The 22,327-nt window shown below is 52.8% G+C and overlaps 8 protein-coding genes across 8 annotated transcripts; 3 read left to right on the forward strand and 5 right to left on the reverse strand.

The window, feature by feature from the left end:
* Positions 1-1,798: 1,798 nt before the first annotated feature.
* J4E84_002895 (uncharacterized protein) lies at positions 1,799-5,038 on the reverse strand (the record flags this gene model as incomplete). Its single annotated transcript, XM_049385513.1, has 4 exons — positions 1,799-1,828; positions 1,882-1,953; positions 2,029-2,133; positions 3,062-5,038. The coding sequence occupies 4 exons, from the start codon at positions 5,036-5,038 to the stop codon at positions 1,799-1,801; spliced, it is 2,184 nt and encodes a 727-aa protein (XP_049246390.1).
* Positions 5,039-10,257: 5,219 nt separating this feature from the next.
* On the reverse strand, positions 10,258-11,209 carry ABA3 (Molybdenum cofactor sulfurase; the record flags this gene model as incomplete). Its single annotated transcript, XM_049385514.1, has 3 exons — positions 10,258-10,649; positions 10,704-10,860; positions 10,919-11,209. 3 exons carry the CDS (start codon positions 11,207-11,209, stop codon positions 10,258-10,260), a joined length of 840 nt encoding a protein of 279 aa, XP_049246391.1.
* A 79-nt stretch (positions 11,210-11,288) lies between these two features.
* ABL3 (Alpha-ionylideneethane synthase abl3) lies at positions 11,289-11,839 on the reverse strand (the record flags this gene model as incomplete). Its single annotated transcript, XM_049385515.1, has 3 exons — positions 11,289-11,563; positions 11,623-11,707; positions 11,786-11,839. 3 exons carry the CDS (start codon positions 11,837-11,839, stop codon positions 11,289-11,291), a joined length of 414 nt encoding a protein of 137 aa, XP_049246392.1.
* Positions 11,840-12,778: 939 nt separating this feature from the next.
* J4E84_002898 (uncharacterized protein) lies at positions 12,779-13,861 on the reverse strand (the record flags this gene model as incomplete). Its single annotated transcript, XM_049385516.1, has 1 exon — positions 12,779-13,861. The coding sequence occupies one exon, from the start codon at positions 13,859-13,861 to the stop codon at positions 12,779-12,781; it is 1,083 nt and encodes a 360-aa protein (XP_049246393.1).
* Positions 13,862-14,236: 375 nt separating this feature from the next.
* On the forward strand, positions 14,237-15,526 carry J4E84_002899 (uncharacterized protein; the record flags this gene model as incomplete). The annotated part of the gene is made up of 4 exons (XM_049385517.1): positions 14,237-14,435; positions 14,492-14,510; positions 14,575-14,679; positions 14,728-15,526. 4 exons carry the CDS (start codon positions 14,237-14,239, stop codon positions 15,524-15,526), a joined length of 1,122 nt encoding a protein of 373 aa, XP_049246394.1.
* A 612-nt stretch (positions 15,527-16,138) lies between these two features.
* On the forward strand, positions 16,139-16,672 carry J4E84_002900 (uncharacterized protein; the record flags this gene model as incomplete). The annotated part of the gene is made up of 2 exons (XM_049385518.1): positions 16,139-16,364; positions 16,413-16,672. 2 exons carry the CDS (start codon positions 16,139-16,141, stop codon positions 16,670-16,672), a joined length of 486 nt encoding a protein of 161 aa, XP_049246395.1.
* Positions 16,673-17,397: 725 nt separating this feature from the next.
* On the forward strand, positions 17,398-18,998 carry J4E84_002901 (uncharacterized protein; the record flags this gene model as incomplete). Its single annotated transcript, XM_049385519.1, has 2 exons — positions 17,398-17,589; positions 17,832-18,998. The coding sequence occupies 2 exons, from the start codon at positions 17,398-17,400 to the stop codon at positions 18,996-18,998; spliced, it is 1,359 nt and encodes a 452-aa protein (XP_049246396.1).
* A 559-nt stretch (positions 18,999-19,557) lies between these two features.
* Positions 19,558-22,186, reverse strand: J4E84_002902 (uncharacterized protein; the record flags this gene model as incomplete). The annotated part of the gene is made up of 3 exons (XM_049385520.1): positions 19,558-21,673; positions 21,721-22,116; positions 22,164-22,186. The coding sequence occupies 3 exons, from the start codon at positions 22,184-22,186 to the stop codon at positions 19,558-19,560; spliced, it is 2,535 nt and encodes an 844-aa protein (XP_049246397.1).
* Positions 22,187-22,327: the final 141 nt, after the last annotated feature.

Consider the following 22,327-nt stretch of genomic DNA (forward strand, 5'->3'; position numbering starts at 1 on the left):
GCAGACCTACGTTATGCAAGGCGAGGTGGGGAACAACGTTCGCAAAGTGTTTCGCAGGGTCGAAAAGATCCAAGATCGGTGCTACATCACTGACATAATGTTCAAAGTACGTCAGCTCTTGCCGCTTCAACTCAATCCTTGCTTCCGTATTCCATGGTTGCTCGGCTATCGCGACTGTGTGAACGTTGACGCTACCAAAAGGGTCATCATCGCCTGCTAGAGCGACGGATTGCCGAGGGGACTGTCTTCTTGACAAACTTGCAATATCGAAATTCCAGCGATTGCTATTCGTTTGCCCTTGCATACTGTTGATCGCGTCTTCCGCCAGTAGATCATACCTATCAGATCTTAGCCAATGTCAATCTCAATAAGCGGGTCGATGTTACCATTCGACAGGTCCAAAATTAGGCGCCAAGCTTTCCCCGAAGGTGAAAAGACTGTCGTCAAGGAAGAAATCATCGTTTGGTAGTATACTTTCAGTGAGCCCCGGCGGTTCTGCGGGGAATGAGGGCCACGACTGTAAAGGCTCCACAGGCTCTGAACCTAGCGTTGGAATGCTTACAGACCCAGGCTCGGTCTCATTGTTTGATGGCGCTGAGTCCCCAATAGCTGCGGTCACGTCGACGTCACGCGCACTTAGTGCTCGCGGGCGTCGGGGTGTTGGGGTCCTCTCAGCATATACACATTCTCTTTGGACTCTCTCGCAGTTTTTGCAACTTGGATGGCTTTCGTCGCACTTGACCTTGCGCTTGCGGCATGTCAAGCTGTCCACTTGTTAGCATTGCGCTTACAATGCTGCTGTGCATAGAGAGGTTCGAGCTTCTGCTTTCACAGTAATTAATGCATGCTTGATCTGCGTGAACTTACCACCCTGTCGAGGTCCTCAGTCCACGTGATTTAGACGGCATGTTGTGCTGTGCTCAGGCTGAGGGCGAGCGAGCGTGCGAAGCGATCGCATCGAGGAACGGAACGCGCTCGATGCGGGCAGGCCGACTCAAATACCAGGCACGCGGAAGCTAGCCGCAGTCGCGTGCAGACGTTAGCAGCGACGCTAACTGTCTCACGGGCACCAGAAGGATTTGCTGTGGGGAACCTGGACACATTGGGGATTTACGGGATTGCGAAGTCTGAGGGACGAGAGCCGTAGCTGTGGTGCTGGTGAAGATCGTCCCGAGCTTCATTGGTGTTATGTAAGCGCTACGCCGCCCGTCGGCGACCTAACGCCTTCATAATTCCAAAGCTTCACAACGTTGCAAAGGGCTGTGATAAGAAGGAAATTCTCTCAGTATTCCTGTTTTATATTGCTGTCCAGATACAAGTTTGACCATTCCTAATTCTGCATACTTGGTGTAGCCTTTCAATCTTTCCTGGACGCCTCCCGGTTGTTTCTTTTCAAGGTCATGTACGCAGTCCGCGAGCCTATCAAGCTGTTTTGCGATCCTTCTCTTTGCACCTCCAACTGTTCTTCGATCCATCGTGTAGTGGCTCTGACTGCGTGCCGCCTCGAGTCCTGGGACCATAAGTTTTGCAATCGGACTTGTAGGCTACGCTCTCGTTCCGAAAGTGGATGCCATGGAATAGCCAACGGAAGCCGCGAGCAGCGGCGCAGCAATAATCCCAAGGATTCAGTACCTCCACCAAAGCTTCATTGGGTCCACACTCGTATCTTTGTTCAGGGAACTTCGGAAGCCGATCGATCTTGTAGGGCCTCCATGGGAACGCCCAGTAATGCAGGACAGCAAAAACCAAAGTCTCAGTGCATGTAAGCAGACAGGTAATTCCGACATGAAGATCCAGTTCAGCAATGAAGCGCGTAGGTCGCAGTGCTCTGTATTGAATGAGCAGCGAGATGAGCCATGTTTGCCAATAAGTAAAGAAGACGATAAGCTTGACGCAAACCATCTTGAAGACGGGCCTGTTGGGTGCGAGATCTTCTTTGAGCTGCCCGTAGATCTGATGTAGGCAATACATCGCAACAAGAACAGAGAGTGCATCAAAGATGGCAGTCCATAGCGAAGCGTAGCGTACGTTATGACTTCCTTTGCAGAATTGACCGAGGGATGACGTGATGACGGCTACGGTTGTTACGATGGTACGAAGAACGACGTATTGAAATATCCCGATGTAGTTGATCTGCGGATGATCAGTAACCTCTCAAAGAATACAGGCTAGGCCATCACTTACATTAAACCAGGTAATGCCGCTCCTCGGCCTCCTCAGCAACCCTTTGTGCTCGCCGCCGGTCAGCTTCTGGAACCAATTCAACGGCCAACCCCAATTCTTCGGTTCGACGTGGCGAAAGTACTCTTTCTGCTCATGGAGATCAGGTGCAATATAATGACACATAAGCGTGAAAAAGCTCGCGACAGCATAAGCGGAGTAGCATTCGCGGACAAGCTCACAATAGACAGCCCTTCTGTAGAACACATAAGAGAGCAATGTGGTCCACGCGTAGACCGGAATGACGAAGAGGATACGTATAATATGTTTTTGTTCGTGTGGGTGTCGGTAGTGCAGTGCGTGTTGCATGATGTGGAAGACGGAAACCCCAATCGCCAATGACGCCAGAGTGCAGCAGACATTTAGAGTCAGCAGGTGGAAGGTGATATCTTTATGGCCAAAGGGCAAAGCCTGTTCGGCGATGAGGTCGCTCGTGAGCTGATCGCCTGGACACCGGGCGGCCATTGTCGTCAGTTGTGCGAATTGAGTGAGGAAATCAGTATGCGACTACGTAGGGAGCCACCCTACCATGCGCAACAAGGTCGGTGCAGGAGGAACATTGCAATGAAGAAGCTACAGCAAACCGTAGCCGTCGTTCTTGCCTGCTGCAATTTCGAGCAGCGGCCTGACATAGGGAAGGAGGATTTGGCCAAGAACATTTGTTGCAGAGCACCTGGCCCGGTTCTTCGACTTTCGATATTTCTCACACAAAGATTGCATCCCTTCGGGTAAATTATCCTCTCCAAATGTCTGCCCCTCTCCCTCTATATCCACCCCTCCCTCGCCCTCTGTAGCCACTACCGCCTCTGCCACCTCTGTAGTCAGGGCGCTCTTCACCAACTTCGACAACCCTGTCATCGTCGTCAAAACTGTATTTGTACTTCACCTCTGTCTTGATGCCCCGCCCCTTCCTCGTCTGGCCAGGTGCCCAGTCTCTGCTTGTCTCGGCGTCCAGTTCCTTTAGCCTCAGATCGGAAATATCATCCGAAACGGGGAGATAGAAGAGTTGGGGTTTCGCTTCTGTGGAGCTGAACAGATCGTGGAGTGTTTTGAATGAAGCTTCAGTGTTCTGTCGGGTATCTTTCGATGAGGCTGTTGGGAGCGATGGTGCTGGTGCTGGTGCTTGTTGTATAGATGGCATCCGTGCGTCTGCGCTTGCGCGTGGGCCTCGTGGTGCGTTTGCAGGAGCGCCTGAACCGACTTCCTGGAATACAGCTACAACAGAGCCATCACTGGACTCTGGATATACGACTTCAAACCGTTTGGGGTTGTGTGAGCGTTTGTTTGCACGAGCGTCTTTCTCGGCAGCTGCAGCGTCCTCTTCCTCTTTGATCCAATCCTTCACGTGCTCATCCGGGACGAAGTCGACCCAGAGCTCTTTCCTGTTACCTTCCGGTGGCCAGATGGAGCCGTGTAAAGATGCTCGCACTCGTGATGCAGCAGTCTTAGTGCTAAAGAGTACAAGCGCATGCGACTTGAGTACGTCCAGGAAAAGGGTTTCCACAATTGTGGGGTCCGGTGAGGTGGATGGCGGCGAGGCAAGAGAGATTAGGTGTGCTCGTAGTGGCTCCAGACGCAGAGGGCGCATGAAATTGCGGATGTACAATGCAGATGTCACAGGGTGGAGCGCGGGTACCGTGGGTCTGTCATCAGTCAAGGCTTCCTGGGGTGTGTCGTCTGCGTTGGATTTCATGAGGTCTTTGTACCGAGAGGCCTTTTCCTTTTTCTCGCGTCTTGTGTCAGTCTCCACAACTGGCGGATCCTCCCCGGCTGGTATAGAGCGAGTGTCGTTTGTTTCGGTTGGATTGCCATTTGCTAAAGGTGCGGTCTCTTCCTCCGATCTTCTTTGCTCCATGACGGTGTCCTCGTCTTCCTGCAAGTGAACGCCAGGCGCCGGTTCCTGGCTGGGCCTGTGCTTCTTTGCCTTGATTTCCTGGTCCGCCATCTCGGGGGTGTCACTCCTCCTCTTTCTCTTCTTCGAGTCTGTTTCTACTTCTTCCGTGTTGAGCCTCGATGTTTCCGTCGTCGAGGGCTCTGGAACGGTAAGCAATTCCGGCTTCTCAACGGATTGTTGCTCATTCGACACAGGTGAAGCTGTCTTCGCGTCGATGCTCGTGTCTCGCAAATCTTCGGGGAGTCCAGACGTTGGCTGCGCCAACCGCAGAGCTTCAGCAGCCGGTCCTGGAGCATCTGGCAGCTCGCCCTCTGCGACTTCGACCTTCTTTACGTCTCCAACTTCCGCATCCGTAGGCTCCGTCACGGTTGGGCCAACCACATCGTCGGCATCTGCGGGCGGTGCATTGAAGACTCCCGCCGGTTGTATTGAGCCGGGCTCCTCCGCATTGGTTGTGTCCTCGGCAGGCCGCTCTATTGCTTTAATCTCGTCTGGTGGAGGAATATCGCTGTCAATGTGCGAAATTGTCTCGGGAAGGGAATCGGTAGTCGCTGCGGGTACGGGTCGAGGCTCTGGCTCGGCTTCGTGTGTAGGCTGCTCTGCTTCTAGACTCGGGTCAGCATCTAGCGGCAGCGATGTACTCATAGTGCGCATACCTCCAGCCTCAGAGAGCGCTGGTCCAGGGACTTGCTCTTTGATGGCAGTGTCGTCGCCAACTTCGGTATTCACCTGCTCTACCGCATCCGGCGGCGCGTCTGCGCTTTCGGTACCCTCGTCTGGCGCATTGGGAGTCTCAGCAGCGAGGTCGGCCTCCTGGAGCTTCTCGATAATTTGCGCCTTTCGTGTCAAGCCGGTGCTGGGTATACTCCGGTCCTTCAACACCTGCCGCAGTTGCGCGACTGTCTGTTTGCTGTAATCTGTCATGGCCGGGTGCTGTGCTCAATGGTAATAAAAATAGCGGGAGTAGAGTCGCATAGAACTGCTGAACATATGCGCCTGTACAAGCGGCCAAAAGAATGATAAGTAAGGGAGAATGAGAAGGTGCGACAAGGCTGAGGAACCGCAAACGTCACGCTTCAAGGAAGTTCGCGCGCGTTGGAGGCGTGTGCTAGTGGCTTGGCATACATACACGTCCCGCAAGCCACCTGGGCGCGTGTGGGGAGGGCTGCATTAACCGAGCGATCATGGCATTCTGTCCCTTCCTTCGAACTCTCCGTCTACGTAGACATCGCATTCAAGGTGGTGAGCGCGCTGACTATCTACCCAGGTACCAGAAATGCTACCTGCCAAGTTTTTTCGTGTCATCATCGTGAAAGGGTGGTCAACCTTGGAAGAGTTGAATACCGCTTCAAGGAAAATACGATCCGGTAAAGCATGCAGACATCTGCACGGTCAACTTCGAGGGTCATGAGGCTGATAATTCGATTTGCGCATGTTCGTCATGAAGCCGTGCAAAATCAAAACACATGATACCAGTTGGAAGACGTTTATCGGAAGATAAAGCTTAGCGCCATCCGCATCGCTCTACGTTCTTTCAAGTTTCCTGTTCCTGAACAAGAAAACTCTAAATTGCTTCACGTCGTCATCTCCCATAGCATACCATAAGCGCTAGAGTGTACTCATTTGAGTAAGCTCTCACGCATACCTGGAAGTGGCCGCATGGTTTTGTGATTACATCGTAATAGGGGTATCTCAAATACAAGAATATCAAGTCTCGAGTGATCACACAAGTATCATACCGTTTAATAGCATCATTGTGTTTGGTTGTATAACAAAACGCTCAGACAGATGAGTTGAGTCAGGTAGCCCGTATCACACAGGTTCCGTTCTTCGGGAGCTTCGTAGCCGCGCAATGTAAGAGTCCTTCTGGAAAGGATTGGAGCGGACCGGAAGCGCTGGTACCGACGATCGTTGATCTTCTTGTGCCGAGCGATTACTTGTAGCTAGCCTGATTTACAAGTGGGTTCATTAAAAACCGAAATGGGGCGAACTGAAACCTAATTGATGGCTAGCGCAGAGAACAGGAGCCGTGCTGTCCATCCCACCGAATGAGCACATGGGAATGCTGGCAGTCGATCTCAATGTCCAGAGCGCCCAATCGCTCCGGATGCTACGGTCAGGCTCGGAAGCAAGGCACTGATAGAGCTACAGAGTCATTGTTGTGATGCAAAGCACCATGTTAGTCTACGTGGGTATGATGACGATCCCAAACGAGAACGCATCTTTGTATATAACGGGCCTATGCCACCGTAAGACCGCTCTCTTCTCAACCATCCACCTGAACCAACAGCTACACCATGGCACGCTTCTTCTTCCAAATACTGCTTGCTGCCGCGAGCCTCGTCGCTGGCCAAAGCACAACGTGCCCAAATGAGGTTGCCATCTACAATCAGCAAGATCGCACTATGAGTGCGACCAGCAGTAAGTGTGAATTCTCTGGACAGTAAGGAAATCTTGTACTGATACAGTCTGCAGACTGGTTCCTTGTTCCGGTGCCCAAGGATGCTGTCATGAAGGCCCTCAAGGAGTCGTTCTCGAGCTTGGTCAACCTAGGCGGACTAAATCTGCTATCTCTTCCCGAAGAGCTGAAATTTCCCGAGGGCATGCACCCGGTCATCGTTAACGCCGGAGCCAACACCGATATTCGCCAGGGCGGCCTCCAGCTTGCTACAGGATTAATGACCGCCAGCTCTATGATCCCCTATGTCGGCGTCGGTAGCTCCAAGACACCACTCAATGCGCCCCTCGTGTCGCACCTTGCCGGTGTGGACGAAGTAACCCAGGGTTACGTTGCCGGCCTTGTTCCATCTCTAGTTGGTAAGCAACTGACGCAAACTGAGTCCAGCCTGTGGGTTATAGCTAACGCGCAATCTTTTAGCTACTATAGGCGGTATCCAAACCAGAATCGGCGCATTTCTACCACTCAATGCACCATTCCAATCATACAGGGATGGATCTTTCGGCATCAACTCGAAGTGGGCACAGGCACCCAACCCTGTCAGCGGTCCTGGCCTGTACTCCGAGGCGATCGATCTCAAGTTCGTCAGCGAACCCAACCAAGCAGCACCCAAATACTCCCTCGACATGTGGAAAAGCATGGTCAACCAGCCTTTCTTGCTCGGCAGTGTGGGAAGCCTCCTTTCACCCAAGTGCCAGCGCAACGTCTACTTCTTTAACAACGCCACCGCACAGCCAACTTACCGCTCGGGCAACGTAACCCTTGGTCCTTCAGCGGGTGCCAATGTATTCTCTGCTACCTTGCAAAAGGCCAGTCCAGATGGTTCCGGATTCTACCAGGGAGTTTATGGCTTCACTGGCTGTGGACAGGCTGTCGGATATGGCGCTGTTGTTCCGCTAGGCGAGGACTGCGAGGCTGCTGCTCAGGCCATTAAGAACACCCCTGGAGCTTTGTAAGAAAACCTAGGTACTTAATGACCTATCTGGATAGGTAGATGAAAACTATTTGTCGAGTAATACCAGTAATATTAGCCATGTACCCAGAATGTCTCAATTCCAGGTTTTATATTTCTTACGTACTATAGAAGTAATGAAGAGCTGGCGGAAGGACGTTGCACGTCTTTGCTGCAAGTCGTTACGTCATTGTTGTCGCGTCACCAGAAATGGGGCGTTCACGGTGCGCACGCGTCTTTCTCGACTGTTACACATTGTCTTCGTGCGAGCGATACTTGTTGAAAATCTGTCAGCCGGAGATTTATCCGAACTGAGGTCTGGGAATAACACCTCGAGAAGGCCGAGCAATGAATGTACTATACCGTTTGAGGTTAGCGCAGCTCATTAGTACGCAAAATCTACGTCATATTGACCGGAGATACCCAACGGTAGTCGAATTTTGTGGCATCTGTCATTACTTAGCGTTACTGATGTTCTATCAATTCCTCGCCCTATTGTTGCTGACGGCTTTAGCATCATAAAGGCGTCCGGCACTTGCCACGTTTCCGGCAATCTTTCTCATTCTTCGAGCTGCACCAAGAACAGGGATCGTAGTTTATATTTAAGCATCCCAGAATAAACCGTTGAGGAAAGCGACAAGATATGAACTACTGGAATCATGGATTCTAAAGACGAACGATCATCAGACACGAATCCCACTTCGACACCACACACAGACGTAGATCTTGAGAGTGGAAGGCGATCAAGACCAAGACAGCGGAGCGAATCAACATCCGATTCTTCGTCGGAATATGAGGAAGAGAAGGATGCCGATCATGACGGCCACCGTCCATCGGGAAGAGAACTTCAAGAAAGCATTTCGCGATCACGCAGCAGACGCAGTCTACCAAGAGACAGAAGAGCGACAGCCACGGCGAGTGGTATGAATCAGCCTTTGAGCCGGACAATATCTAGACGCGACACCGCACTTTCACGAATACGTACACGACCGAATGTTGCGCCATTTTCCCATCCTCTGGCGCACCAGCAGACCACTGCAGATGTGCTAGTAGATTTTGAGGGCGAAGACGATCCTTATCGCCCCATGAACTGGCCCACAAAGAAGAAGATCACAACGACCATGATGTATGGCCTCACGACTATGAGCGCGACATGGGCTTCTTCTGCATATTCTGCAGGTACGCGACAGATAGCAGCCGAGTTCGACGTAGGAAACCAGGTCGCGGTGTTGGGCACTACGCTCTTCCTGTTTGGATTTGGACTTGGTCCGCTTCTCTGGGCTCCCCTCTCCGAAGTCTACGGGAGACGTTTGGCAGTTTTAACGCCCATGTTCATTGCCATCTGCTTTAGCTTCGGTAGTGCTGTAGCAAAGGACTTTCAGACACTGATGATTACAAGGTTCTTCGGTGCCTTCTTTGCTAGCGCTCCGGTTACGAATACCGGTGGTGTATTGGGAGATCTGTATAGTCCGGCATGGAGGGCCTTAGCCATGGCAGGTTACGCTATGGCGGTCGTCGGAGGACCGTGTCTAGGGCCAATTGTCTCAGCAGCTTTTGTCGCCAATCCATCACTTGGCTGGCGTTGGACCGAATACTTCACGGGTATACTTCAGGCAACCATTCTGTTCATCGACATCATTTTCATCGACGAATGCTACCCACCGAAACTCCTCGTCTACAAAGCACGTCGCCTGCGGCACGAAACCGGCAATTGGGCCCTCCACACGAAGTTCGAGGAGTGGGATGTCAGCATCAAAGAATTGTCTAAGAAATTCCTTCTCCGGCCACTGCAGCTCCTGATGACACCTATCTGTTTTCTTGTTGCACTCTACGCTAGCTTTTGCTACGGAATTCTATACATGATGCTGGGAGGTAAGAGATATCGCTGTACAAACTGAATGTGAGACACGTACTGACACGTTCAGGCATTCCCATAATCTTTGGCGAAATGAGGGGATGGCCAGCTGTAAGCGCAACGCTGCCTTTCCTGGGTATCTTGGTCGGCGCAATCATCGGCTGCAGCATCAACGCCTATAACCAACTTCTTTACAACAAAGTCTATCGTGCAGCTGGTAATCGTGCCGTTCCGGAAGCGCGTCTGCCACCAATGATGCTCGGCTCGGTACTCTTCTCCGCCGGTCAGTTCATCCTGGGCTGGACAGCGGACCCTCAATACCATTGGATCGCTCCCGTCATTGGGCTGGTATTGCTGGGAACCGGTTTCTTTACGATCTTCCAAGCTGCCCTGAATTACCTGGTCGACACATTTACGTTGTATGCAGCGAGTGCAGTAGCAGCGAACACTTTTCTTCGAAGCGCCTTTGCGGGCGCTTTTCCATTGGTAGTGACGCCGCTGTATCACAACGTTGGAGTAGGTCCCGCGAGTAGTATTACTGGTGGATTCGCGGCACTGCTTATCCCAGTGCCTTTCGTTTTCTACATATATGGCAAGAGGATCAGGAGGGCAAGTAAATGGAGTCGTGGGAGTGTTTTTGATTGAACAGTCAATGGACAGTTACAGTAACACCTTATATAAGGGAAAAACTGGACAGGTCTGCAGACTACATTAACCTAAAACCTTGCAAAGGAGGTGACCTAAAGTCAACGTACGCTCTAGGCTGTTCAGTTTTCCCCTAGGTTAGCGTGGTAATACCATTGTGAGTTTTAGCTCATCCCGCAATTGATGAAAGCCGGTTTCCGCGCTTCACGTGTCTGATCGACTCAATACTCGACTTAAGTTGTCATCACGTTTTTGATCTCCGGAAACACTTCCGCGAACCGAGCCGAGAAAGACTCGACGTACGCACCCCAAGACTCCTTGCAGCCGTCGCATAGCTTTATTCCACCAAACGAGAAAGAAGTATGTCCACCATGTGTCTCACGATGCTGACAGCCCTTACAAGTATCCTCGCTGCTCGCGTCGAGGAACTCACGGAGGCCGTTGAACATGAGCTCATCACTTCTCGCCATTAAGTGGTTGTAGCGCTCAACGTCCTTGGCATCGCCATCCTGCATGTCGACGCGGTTCCAGAGCTTGAACTGTTGGCGTGCTTGTGTGATGACGGCGGTAGTCTCAGGTCGACCAATCATCATTCCATCTTCGATGAACCGGTAGCGACGCATCACTAGAGAACTTTGTTAATGACGGTAAATCATTAGGAAGGGAAATTTTAACCTACTCATATGTATAGGACCACCGAAGAATCGTAAGAAATTGATGATAACCATGTGTTCTCGCTTGCCCGCCCAAGCAACATCGAGAGCCCAGAGCAACTCACGGGACTGGTGGAAAGCCTTGATACGGATATCGGAAGGCGCGTATGCGAACGTGGAGTTCTAAAAGTCCCAGGTCAGTCTGTGTCCATCGCATCACGTTTGATCAGATATCACTCACTGTCTCGCCCTCGGACCGGTGTTTGTAGAAGGCTACACTGTCGTAGAGAGTGGCGCCGAGTTCATCCAAAGCCTCGAACTGTTCTTCGGTATAATGTACGTCATCGAGATCGTTACAGACCAGAGCTGCGCCCATGGTAAAGCGGATCAGAGCATCTGTGTCGCGCATGCGGAACCATTGTCGAGGCGACTTGGCGAGGGCGGTAACGTAACGTCTGAACAACAGGCCTTCACGGCGTTTGCTTGCTTTGTCTGCTGTTATGAGAAGGAAGCAGCGGAATTCGCGAGCCATGGCCGCACTGTATCTAGATAGGATGACATCAGTATCAGTCTGTGAGGTTCGAGATACAGCAAAAAGAGAACAGGTCAGCTTACTGTTCAGTTGTGCCCTGAAAGAGCTCGTCCAGAAGAGCAGTGAGGTTGTAACCCAGAAGATTGTCGTCAAGTGACACCTGCACCAAATCGCCTTTGCACTCCGCGACGATACCGATGACGATAACACGCATGAAGGCCACATAGCGATTCCAATTGGTGTATTGAGGAATCACGCAACGTGCGTACTCCCATGCGCATGCATATACTTCTTCCTTGATGCGCTGTGGAAGGTCGACGTCTTTGAGATCGTTGGCGATGTCGGCGGGATAGTCTATGGATTGAGAATGAGTACGCTGTCTGTATACTAAACATGAGGAGGGGAAACCTTACACCACTTCTCCCGGATCGGTGGTACGGACTGTTCATTCGGAACAGCGAGGGATGGCTTGAAGAACGGCCTGGTGAGTTTGAAGCCCTGATAAGATGTGAGTATAGTTGATATTAAATGTCGAGTGTCGAGCGGCGTCGTATCAACCGTGCGGAAAGAACATACCGACAGAGTTTCGCGGTACTGCTTGCAAAGCCCCTCGAAGTAAGCATAAAGCATACTGAACAACACGATTTTGAACATGCTGTTCGTATCGTGGGGAAGAGAATCGCGTGCGAAGAGATTTTGTCCGGCTGTCGTAGAGATTTCAAATACAAAACCCGTCGTGAGCAAGTTTCTCAAAACTTTCTTAGCGCACAAACGAGAGATTCCACGGAAACCTTTCACTCAGTTCACACCCGTACGCCGCGCGTTCAGCTCGTAGGATCCGTCGTTCTTGATAGGGGACAGTCGGCTCATCCTGCACATCGACCCTGACTGTATTGGCAATCACGCTAGAGTGGGGCTTGTGAGTGGGTGATGAGGTCTTTCCCGCACACGGTGAAACGGCGCAAACATACCTACACACCAGCAGCAGCGCATCATTGGCGAGACTGCCTGACAACATATCGATCGCGTTTGAAACAATAATGCCCAGAGTTGGGAGATGCAAGGAAATTACCGATAATGGAGACCCAGCACAGCGGCGTGGCTTTCTAGCCCTTGCACAATTGGGTAATTTCCTACCAGTCTCCCAGGTAACTGAGTACACTAAGCTCCGTTCATATAATGGCAGCGAGATTGGAAAACGCTGCACTTAGCTGTGTGTCTACTCCGAATTTGCGTATTGGGTGTGATGAACATGTAACTTTTTGCCCGGAAGATGGCCATCGCGTTCGAGAACGGTGACTGCTGAATACATGACGCCAGATCGAAGTCCAATACGGTGCCGTCTTCCGAGCTCTTACTGCAGAGTTTCGCAATCCCACCGCCGTCTAAAAGAAATCCTTCGAATCAAATCGTGGAGTAGGTGATTGCCATTGTCCAGCAAGGAGTCTCACAAAGCAGAGATATCGGAAGTATGTGTACACCGCGAGGTCTACCATTCAAACACTGGCAGTCTATGGTGGCTGGCCTTTTGTCATAGCGCCCGTAGTTCGGTCGATCAGAAAAGACTTGTTATACTTGAAATGCCACTCCTTCTCTCTTGACCATCGCCTTTCCACCACTTGCAAACCCGGTACCTTCACTCCTTATCTCCACAAGTCCAGGCTTGGGCGCCTTTTCCTTCTCGTTGTCCTTTTTCTTCTTCTTGCCTTCCTTGGCGTCTGGAACTGTCGTAAGATCCGCATCGCATACATAGCAATGAACAGTCTCGGGCTCCGGTCCTTGATCATGTGCATCTCGCTGATGGCGATGTTCTGGCCGGAGGAACTTATCAACGCATGGTTTGCATAGGACGTGACCACAAGGTATAGCGAGCATGGCTTTCGTACTGTTTGAGAGCGCTTTTTGACAGCTGGGACATGTGCGAGCGGACTTTCCCGTCTCGGACGACTTTTCTTCGTGGAAGTTGACGCTCGTCAAGCTCTTCAGCGACAGGCTGTGCGGTTGGTCTGGGTGGCTTGACGGGCATACAGGCGTTTGTTTCGCCTTCTCTGCGCTTTTGTGGTGTTGGTCGGGTGTCTCGCCGGGAACCCAAAAGCTGGGGAGATGACCCTTGGCTGCTTTGCGCTCGGCGTCGAATGTGCGTTTTGCTTTGCTCTGCTCTTCGTGTGCGATGCGCTTGAGTTCCTCTTGGTCAATTTCGAACTTGCGTTTCGTGCCTCTGGCCTCTCCAGCCTTGGCATCCTGCTCTTCTTCGACCATGATCTTGCTGCCTTGCCTTCCAACGACTCGTGCTGATGCACCTGCTTTGACCGAAAGCCCCATCTGAACAGCTTCGAATTCCTCAACTGCCAGCAGCCGCGCTTCCTCCTCTTCTCGCAGCTTTTGATCCTCGTCCTCCAACTTCTGGCGCTCGTTCAGCTTCTCTAGTCGCTTCATTTCCTTTCGTTGCGCCAGAAGATTGGTCATGGCGCACTCGCGACAGAACAGATCGCCTTGTGAACAGCACACTGGGTCTACTGAAGGAAGAAGACATAGTTGGCAGGAGCCAAAAGGTAGAAAAGAGTCACGGGTCAGACGTGTAGCCTGCGAGCCCCATCGGTCTTTGAGGGCATTCCGCTCGTATGACGTGAAGATAGTCTTTGGGGGCGGCATGTTGGGTTATGTTCAGCATTCAAGATTCGCAAATCGAGACGCGACTTTTCGTGATGGACTCAGTAGGTAGGTCAATCTGGGCAACAGTGCCAGGCGCAGCTATGAAATCCCGTGAACAAGCTCCGAAGATGATGCGCAAGACCCGCAAGTCCAAGTTTAGTCTTGTACAGTGTCGAGTTCTTGCTGTGGTGATGGAAGAAGGCGTGTTGAAGCGGAAGAGCCAGCCACTTGGCGCACGTGCAGGCCGCAATCGCGCTAGTCACTGCCCAGGTGTCGCCAAAATGCCGGTCCCTGGCAGTGACGTTGGTGGGCCGCGGCATCCAGCTATTGAGCGCGAAATCTTCACATGTCGCCCTCAACCCCACGCCTACACCAATGCGACCAGAGGAGCAGCCGGAGGCCCCCAGCGGGCCATGGCGCGCTGCGTCGGCCTTCACCATGGGCGCTGTCGGGCTCTTGTGCAAAGGATTCCTGAATGGCCTGAGCAAGGTTGAGACGCACGGAATGGAGGGCTTCCTGAAGCTATTGGATGAAAGAGAGGATCCAGCGAGTAGGCAACGAGGCCTCATAACTGGTAAGTGCTTGTACTATCAAGAATCCAGGAAATGCCCAGTACTGACGAGCGTGCAGTCTCGAACCACATCTCCGTGTACGTACGTTTGCCATAATCTCCGAATCGTCATGGATGGACTGCGCTCACACAATCTATACAGAATGGATGATCCCATACTATGGGGTATACTACCACTCGCCTACATATTCACCCCAGACAATCTGCGCTGGGGATTAGGCAGTTATGATCTATGCTTCACCAACAAGTATGTCACCTCTGAAATGCACAGAAAGCTCGGCTGACGCCCTAGCAGAGGACTCTCGACATTCTTTACCTTTGGACAGGTTCTACCCACACATCGTTCGGCGCATTCCCAGTTCGGCGGCCTATTCCAACCCACCGTAACGCAAGCGATCCGTCTTCTCTCACACGGCCCGTTCCACGAGCAAGAACCACCAGAAAAGCCTACCACATCGCTCAAGAGCCCAGACCTCATCGATCCTTTTACCGACGGCCACCTCACATTCTCTACAAACGGACAAGACACGTTTCCTGCGCCCTCGGCATACCTGAATCGGCGGCATGCGTGGGTGCACATCTTCCCTGAAGGCATGATACACCAGACGGAAGACAGGATCATGCGCTACTTCAAGTGGGGAGTATCTCGATTGGTACTTGAGAGTGAGCCGATGCCAGACATCGTCCCCATCTTCATTGAAGGCTTCGACAATATCATGCACGAGACACGCACCTTCCCGCGCTTTATACCACGGCCGTTCCAGAACGTCAGGGTGACGTTTGGCGAGAAGCTGGATGCTGAGGAGGTGTTCGGCGACTTGCGCGCACGCTGGAAACAGATGCGTGCAAACGAGGAGAAGAAGGGAGGAAAACTGCAAGTCGGTGTTGTCAGTGACGCACTGAAGTATTCCGACGAGGCTGTCAGCATACGCAAAGAGTGCACGCGGCGGATACGGCAGGCGGTTCTGGACGTCAGGCGGCAGCGAGGCTACCCTGAAGACGACCCGAAGAACGGCCTCGCAGAGACATGGCTGAGAGAAGGCCCGGGTAGAGAGGGGCACAAAAGGGATGGCAGCATCACAAAAGACACATGAGGCGTGTGAGGTGTATGGTATGTGTATTGTGTATATGCGACGCCCAGCATCGGCGTGCGAAGCCAGGGGACGCGACAGACCAGCCGAAGCGTGGTCAGGTCAAGACGCCTCGTCAACAAAGAAGCGCGGCAGAGTGTCAGATTAGATCAAGTAATTACACCATCAGCGACTCCTGCCGCCGGCGCGCCGATCAACCACGGCCTCAGGCGACTGGGGGCGGGTTTCGTCGTTGCGAACCGGAGCAGGCACCACGATGCTGTTTGTACAAGGCGGAGAGGTCTCTGGCGTGCTCGTGTCATCACCCACTGCTGGCGACGCGCATCCACCGGCCCTGGAACGGGACGATGGACGTGACGAGGCTGGAGAGAGAAGCTTGGAACAGGCGTGTGGTTTTGTCGCAGAGGCGCCACGAGCACGGGCCCCACGCCAGCCTATGGACGGCAGGTGGGCTCCACCGTCGCCAGATTTATCTTGCTCGTACTACGCCGAGCAGCCTACAGCGACTCACCCCCAGCATCCAGGACACCGCGGCCCCCTCGACAACGTCGCGCCGCCCTCCCACCGCCCACGACCGATCCGCCGCTGCAGAGCGACCCTGCGCCACCGCCTCGTATGCCTCGCGGCGTCAAGAAGGAGGAGAGCATGCAGGATGCAGACTACTTGCCCGACGCGTCAGTGCCCGCCATGCCAGACGCGAGCAATGGCGTAGGCGGGGCAGACACGCCCAACACGGACAACATCACCATCAAGAACCACTTCCCCGTCGCCCGCATAAAGCGCATCATGCAGGCCGACGACGATGTCGGCAAGGTCGCCCAGGTCACGCCCGTCGTCGTTTGTACGTACTGCCCGCGCGACACTCTCCAGCATATCTAACTCTCCACAGCGAAAGCGCTCGAGCTCTTCATGATCTCCCTCGTCACCAAAGCCGCCGCCGAAGCCAAAGCGCGCAACTCCAAGCGCGTCGGCTCCATCCACCTCAAGCAAGCCATCACCAAGACCGACCGCTTCGACTTCCTCAACGAGATCGTGTCCAAGGTCGCCGACGCGCCCGAGAAGAGTGAGGGCGACATGGACGTGGATGGCAAGAAGAAGAAGGCGACAAGCCGGAAAAAGAAGAAGGCAGAGAGCGATGATGACTTTTGAATCTGAGCGCGCCGGTATTGACGGACCTTGACGTTTTCTCGATATTAGGGGGAGCTCATGTCGCCAGGTTTCCGCCTTCTGGCACCCACCTAGCCATGATCAGATATACGGTTGCCGTCTCTCGTGGATGGGCGCTATAGTTTTCTTTCTGCAGTCGCACGTCTGGCTGACTCCATTTCACAGCCGGGTACGACATATCAAGACGACCCTTCAGGTTGTCAGGCGTTAACTATCTCCCGGGCATTGCATGGGCGGCGTTATTTTGTTGTTGCATGGGCCACGATACCAATGAATACGGATGCATGATTCTTCCCACTCGCTTCTTCTTCCCCCATTCCTGTCGCTAACGGAACAATTGTGCCCGCGGCCCGAATAGCGCGCAGTAACGTCACGATTGCAGTTTACGCGGTTTTGCAGCCGATGGGTAAAAGGCGAAGCAGGAAATGCGCCCACCAACCAGGTTTCCTCCACCCGCGCAATTTACCCGACCATCTCCGCAAATCCCCACATGCTAACGGCACCCCAGATACTCTTTCAGGACAGCCTGTAGATCGGTTCCTGCGCCATACCAGATCTATGCTCGTGTTCCTGCTTAGCCTCTCTTCTTTCCCTACCTCCGTAATTTGGGGCCCGTACACGATGTAGTATTAATCATGCATGAGCCCCAGCGCTTTTCCTCTGCAGGATTGTCGTTCTCTGAACCTTCGATTGAGAATTGAACCAGCATGATTTTCTCCAGGTTAGCAGTGCTCCTTGTGGGCATTGCAGTGTCCGTTCAAGGCCATGCCATTGAGGTTGAGAAGAGGGTTTCCGGCAAGCACACCACTCGGCCTAATCCTTCCAATGGCCACTGGGTCGATGCATGGGCATCAATGCCACAGCTCACCGAGCCTGCGAACCTGCCTCCAGCTCCATTCGTACGTCCACCTATCAAGTCTTCATTTATGCTGTATTAACACATCATATAGAACCGGGGTGTCGGCGGCCGAGCCAGGAAGGCTTGGCGCGCCCTCGCGCACACCTCAGATGGAGTACGTGTTAAACTTCGATTACGACTTATTCTGAGACACCTGGTAGAGGGCTGTTACCTGTTCGAGACTTGATTTTTTTTGAATCTGAGATACCCCAATAACGCTGTTAGTACTAAAACATCATATAGAACCAGACAGGCGCAGTCTTCGTGAACTCTACAGTTCGACAAACTCTGTACATGACCACTTCGGCCAAGCAAATCCGTCTCAAATTCTCCAACGTGTTTGGCGGTTCTAATCTTCCCATCACCGCTGTGACAGTCGCGCTCCCGTTGAACCAGACCGCCGGCATCCACCAGATTCAACCCAAGACCGTCCAGAAAGTAACATTTGGAGGCAAGGATGGTATCAGCGTGCCAAATGGCGCACTCGCAGTGTCCGACCCCATCAACTTCGAAATCAAGGCGCAGCAGATCGTCACAGTGACCATGTACCTTGCAAGCGGACAAACCACGAACAGCATCACCAGTCACCCCGGCTCTAGAACAACCAGTTGGTTCCAGTTTGGCAACGCAGTCTCCTCGGCTAGTCTCGACATCAGCAACTCTACTATACAATCCGTAGCGCATTGGTACTTTCTCTCCTCCATCGAAGCTTGGGTACAACCACGCGTCGGCTCCCTCCTCATCGTTGGCGACTCGATCACCGACGGCCGTGGATCTACAACCAACCAGAACAACAGATGGCCCGACCTCCTCCTCGCACGTCTCCAGAAGAACCCCTCCACCAAGTACATCTCAGCCGGTAACTTGGCTGCAGGCGGAAATCGCATTCTAGCCGACGGTCTCGGTCCCAACGCTTTCGGTCGCATCGACCGCGACGTCCTCGCCCATCCGGGTGTCAAATACGCCATGATTTTCGAAGGAGTAAACGATATTGGAACCGCAGCGACAACGCCTGAAGCACAAGAACAAGTCTACCAAGGCCTGACTCAGGCATACGAACAAATGGTGACCCTCATCCACGCCCACGGCATCCCCGTCTTCGGCGCCACTATTACACCTTTCAGCGCGCCAGCCAATTTCACCCAGCAACCCTACTCCGATCCCGAGCGCGAAAAGACACGTCAGCGCATCAACACGTTCATCCGCACGTCGGGCGTTTTCGATGCCGTTGTGGATTTCGACCAGTTCCTTGCCGACCCCAGCATCCCCAGTCAGCTCAACCCGTTGTACGACTCGGGTGATTATCTTCATCCTGGCCCTGCTGGATACCAATACATTGCGGATAAATTCCCTATTCAGATCTTTGGTATGTGGGCGAATGGTGCGGATGAGTTTAGTTGGGGTATGTAGGGTACTGGAGATGGCCACGTCGTAGAAGTTGAACCTTTTGAAAATGTATATAATGAAATGGACAAGTTGACAAGTTGACAAGTCACTCTTTCGATGTATAAGATACAACATTTGCGTGCGTAGGAGAAAGAATGATCGCAGGGCTAAACTTCAATAGTCATGGTCCGTTGTAGAGAACCTGTGAAAGCTCATTGTCTCCAAGCATTTTCTCAATCTCAAATTCTCACACAAACTTGCTTTTCTTGGTGCGTATATGTTCTACGAGGTCTCACCATTTTGAGTCTCCAACGTGACGCGTAGTCTTGAGCATGGCTTTGCAAATATCGTCAGATCTGCCGCAGACGAGAGGTTGAATTTATATGTACATCAGCAGGATATCTATGTATTTGAGGTATCTTCCCTTGAGCAGACCAAAGTTGCAATCGCAAATCAAACGCCATTTTGAAACCACCTACGCTTGAAAATCCATATCGGCGAGAACACCATCGCATCCATCCCAAATTTGATATCAAGAAGACAAAAGCCATGCGTATCGTAGTCCAGCTGTACGGCATCATAATCATACGATGCCTTGTGAGAATCTCTCAACACCGTTCTTGATTTCCCTGACAATCTCCACTGCCTCATTGGTACTCTGGGCTTCAAAGTCATATCGCTTCGTCTCGCGCTCCTTGAAGACGATGACCCGGAACATCTTGGGATGCTTCTTGCTGACCTTGCTACCGACTACACTGCTGAAATGCACAGTGGTCGTCTTGCCCTGGCCTTCAACACCAAAGCCGCCTCGCGCTCCTGTCTTGGACTCACCGGGCATAATATGAATGTACTCATTATCAAGAGCAATGATGCGAGATGTAGAAGAGGCAAAGGACATGGGCTGTTTGCGAAGAACCGCATAGCGGCGGTAGTAGTTCGTTGCTGTGAGAGCCAGAGCACCAGAGTCGCCGTTCCTGGCGAGTGGATGGATGAGACCTTGTCCAGAGACAGCGGCGTTGGTTCGGTCGCCCTTCTTTGTCTTCTTTGGCGCACCACCGGTACTGATGATGAGTGGTGCATTGGGTGATGATGACCCTGGCGATCCCGAAAGCCCGTACACACCGTCGCCAACGAAACGGCGACGGACGAGATCTAGATCCATCCGTGTATCTAGAGCCTCTACAGTGCGGTCAGGTGGCGCTACCGTAGTGCTGCCGCTAACTTTGAGGATATACAAAGCTTTCTCTAAGCGCAAGTCGTGGCATACTTGATCGAAGATATCAGCAATGTAAGTGTCAGTGGTGCAGGGTATATTGAAGTGTTTGGTGTTAAAATTTTCGTCGGTAAAGTGGACATTGACTGTCTTGGGGGCTCCCGTGCGGCTAGCAGCATGTGTTTGTGGGACTTTTGGTACGTCGGCAAGATTACTGGTATCTTTGCGCGTCGCAGTGGGCGCAAACGAAGGGCCGGTGATGGGGTTCCTGAAGCTCTTCGCGCGACTTGGAAGAGGCTTGAGGGGCTTCTTCTCTTCTTTCTCGTCGGGGCCATCGGTTTGCGACGCGACTGCACTAGCTGCTTCCTGACTGTAGATTGGGGTGAGCTTCTCGTTCTCGCCAAACTCTCGTTGAGATGCCTCAACAAGTGCAAACTCGTCCCATGGCTTATCTCGTGCTCGAGGTCGCATACCACGGGCGTTGTTCGACGCGAAGTCTTTCAACGGCTTGTTCCTGGTCAAAGGTGGAAACTCGTCGTCAACCTCACCGTCATCGTACATGCGCATGACCCAGCGGTTAACATTCATCTGTTCGGGCGATAGCGGCGGTTCCAGCTTCTCTTCCTGATATCGATGTAGTGCATATCCGATTGCTTCTGCGACAGTAGGACCCTCGCCTTTGTCACTGAACTTCCGGATCAGCAGCTCGACAGGCTTTGAAGGTTTCGAAGAGAATGGACAGTAAAGTTTGATGTATAAAGGGTTCTGTTGAGCTTCGCTAGCAGCGTTCCACATGGCAAAGCGCTGTAGCGGATTCGATGGCTTCTGCTCCTTGGCTCGTAGTGCTTGGGTCAACGCGCTCACTGGTAGTACGAAACTGATGGGTCGCGGCGGTGGCAGTGCTTGTAATGTTGGTGCGATTGGCTCTTTCTTCTTCTTCGGTGACATGTTTTGGAAAGGCGTCAAGCCCGGCATGGTGGGAAGGTCGCCACCTGCGGGAGAGGAGTCCAGCGGATCACCTCCTGCACCGATGAGAGACGCGCTATCGTCGGAGCCAGAGAATTCGGATGTGAGGGAGTCATCTGATTCATCTCCTTCGTCCAGAGCTTCCAGGCGTGCGCGTGCGCGTGCGCCGCCAGCCTCTCCTGAGTCTTCTTCGATGCGCTTGGAAAGCATTTGGCTCGCACCTGCGGCTTTGCGCGGGTTGACTCTTCTCTTTCTGAATGACGAATTGTCAAACTCGTTCTCCGAAGACATCTCACTGCTAGTTATGGTGTCCCTTCTTGGTCGGGTTTTGCCCACCTCTACGGTGCCCAATGATCCTCTTCGCAATACGTCGTCCGGCGGCCGTGATGGAGACGTGATCATAAGTGAAGGGCCTTCTCCAGCTTCTGCCAGCTCATTGCGTAGGGCTGATCCAGGCATGGGCGACGATCCTGAGCGCGTCCGTAGCGGCATCTTGGTGAACTTGATCTGGTTGGCTGGTCTAGCAATCCGTCAGTTCAGTCCATGGAGCGCGTGATGATCAGCTACCTCTGCGCATCGTCATCGTCATCGCTCTCGTCGCTCAAGTCACTGCTATCATCTTCTTCCAGCTGTTCCTTTCTCCGCCTCCGTTTCGCATTGAGTGTAGGCCCGACTGTGTCATTGCTTGCCCCTCCAGTGACCATGCCACCCTCGTCGTCATCTTCGCCAAAGCCCTCTGGCGACTTCAGGCCAGCTGACCGCGGGGCCTGGAAGTATTCCGAAGTGATCGCGGTGGGTATGGGTGGGGAGTAGGTGCGCTTGATGTCGGCGGCATTGGGAACCCAGCCTGCGGCGCGAAATGCGGGGTTGTTCAGGACGCTCGAGTCTACATTGATCAATCGTTCGCCTACGCCGTCTTTGATCGAGGAGAGGTACGCGGTTCGAAGCTGATATAGCACAAAGCTGCCCAAGTTAGCTGCGGCGTGCGCCACGGGGGCAGGTGGGCTTACTCTTCGTTCTGAAGGAGCGACATGGTGGGAAGGTCAAGGTATCATAGTCTCGTAACAGAAGGGTATGCTCAGACCAGCTGAAAGGGTATCATGAAGCCATGCAGCGAGGCCGCAGTGACGCATGTGGGGATGTGAATGCGTGCCCTGGACCCTGGCTTGGCATC

The sequence above is a fragment of the Alternaria hordeiaustralica genome, assembly GCF_023758085.1.
Source record: "Alternaria hordeiaustralica strain BMP 2776 chromosome Unknown scaffold_4, whole genome shotgun sequence".
NCBI lineage: Eukaryota > Fungi > Ascomycota > Dothideomycetes > Pleosporales > Pleosporaceae > Alternaria > Alternaria hordeiaustralica.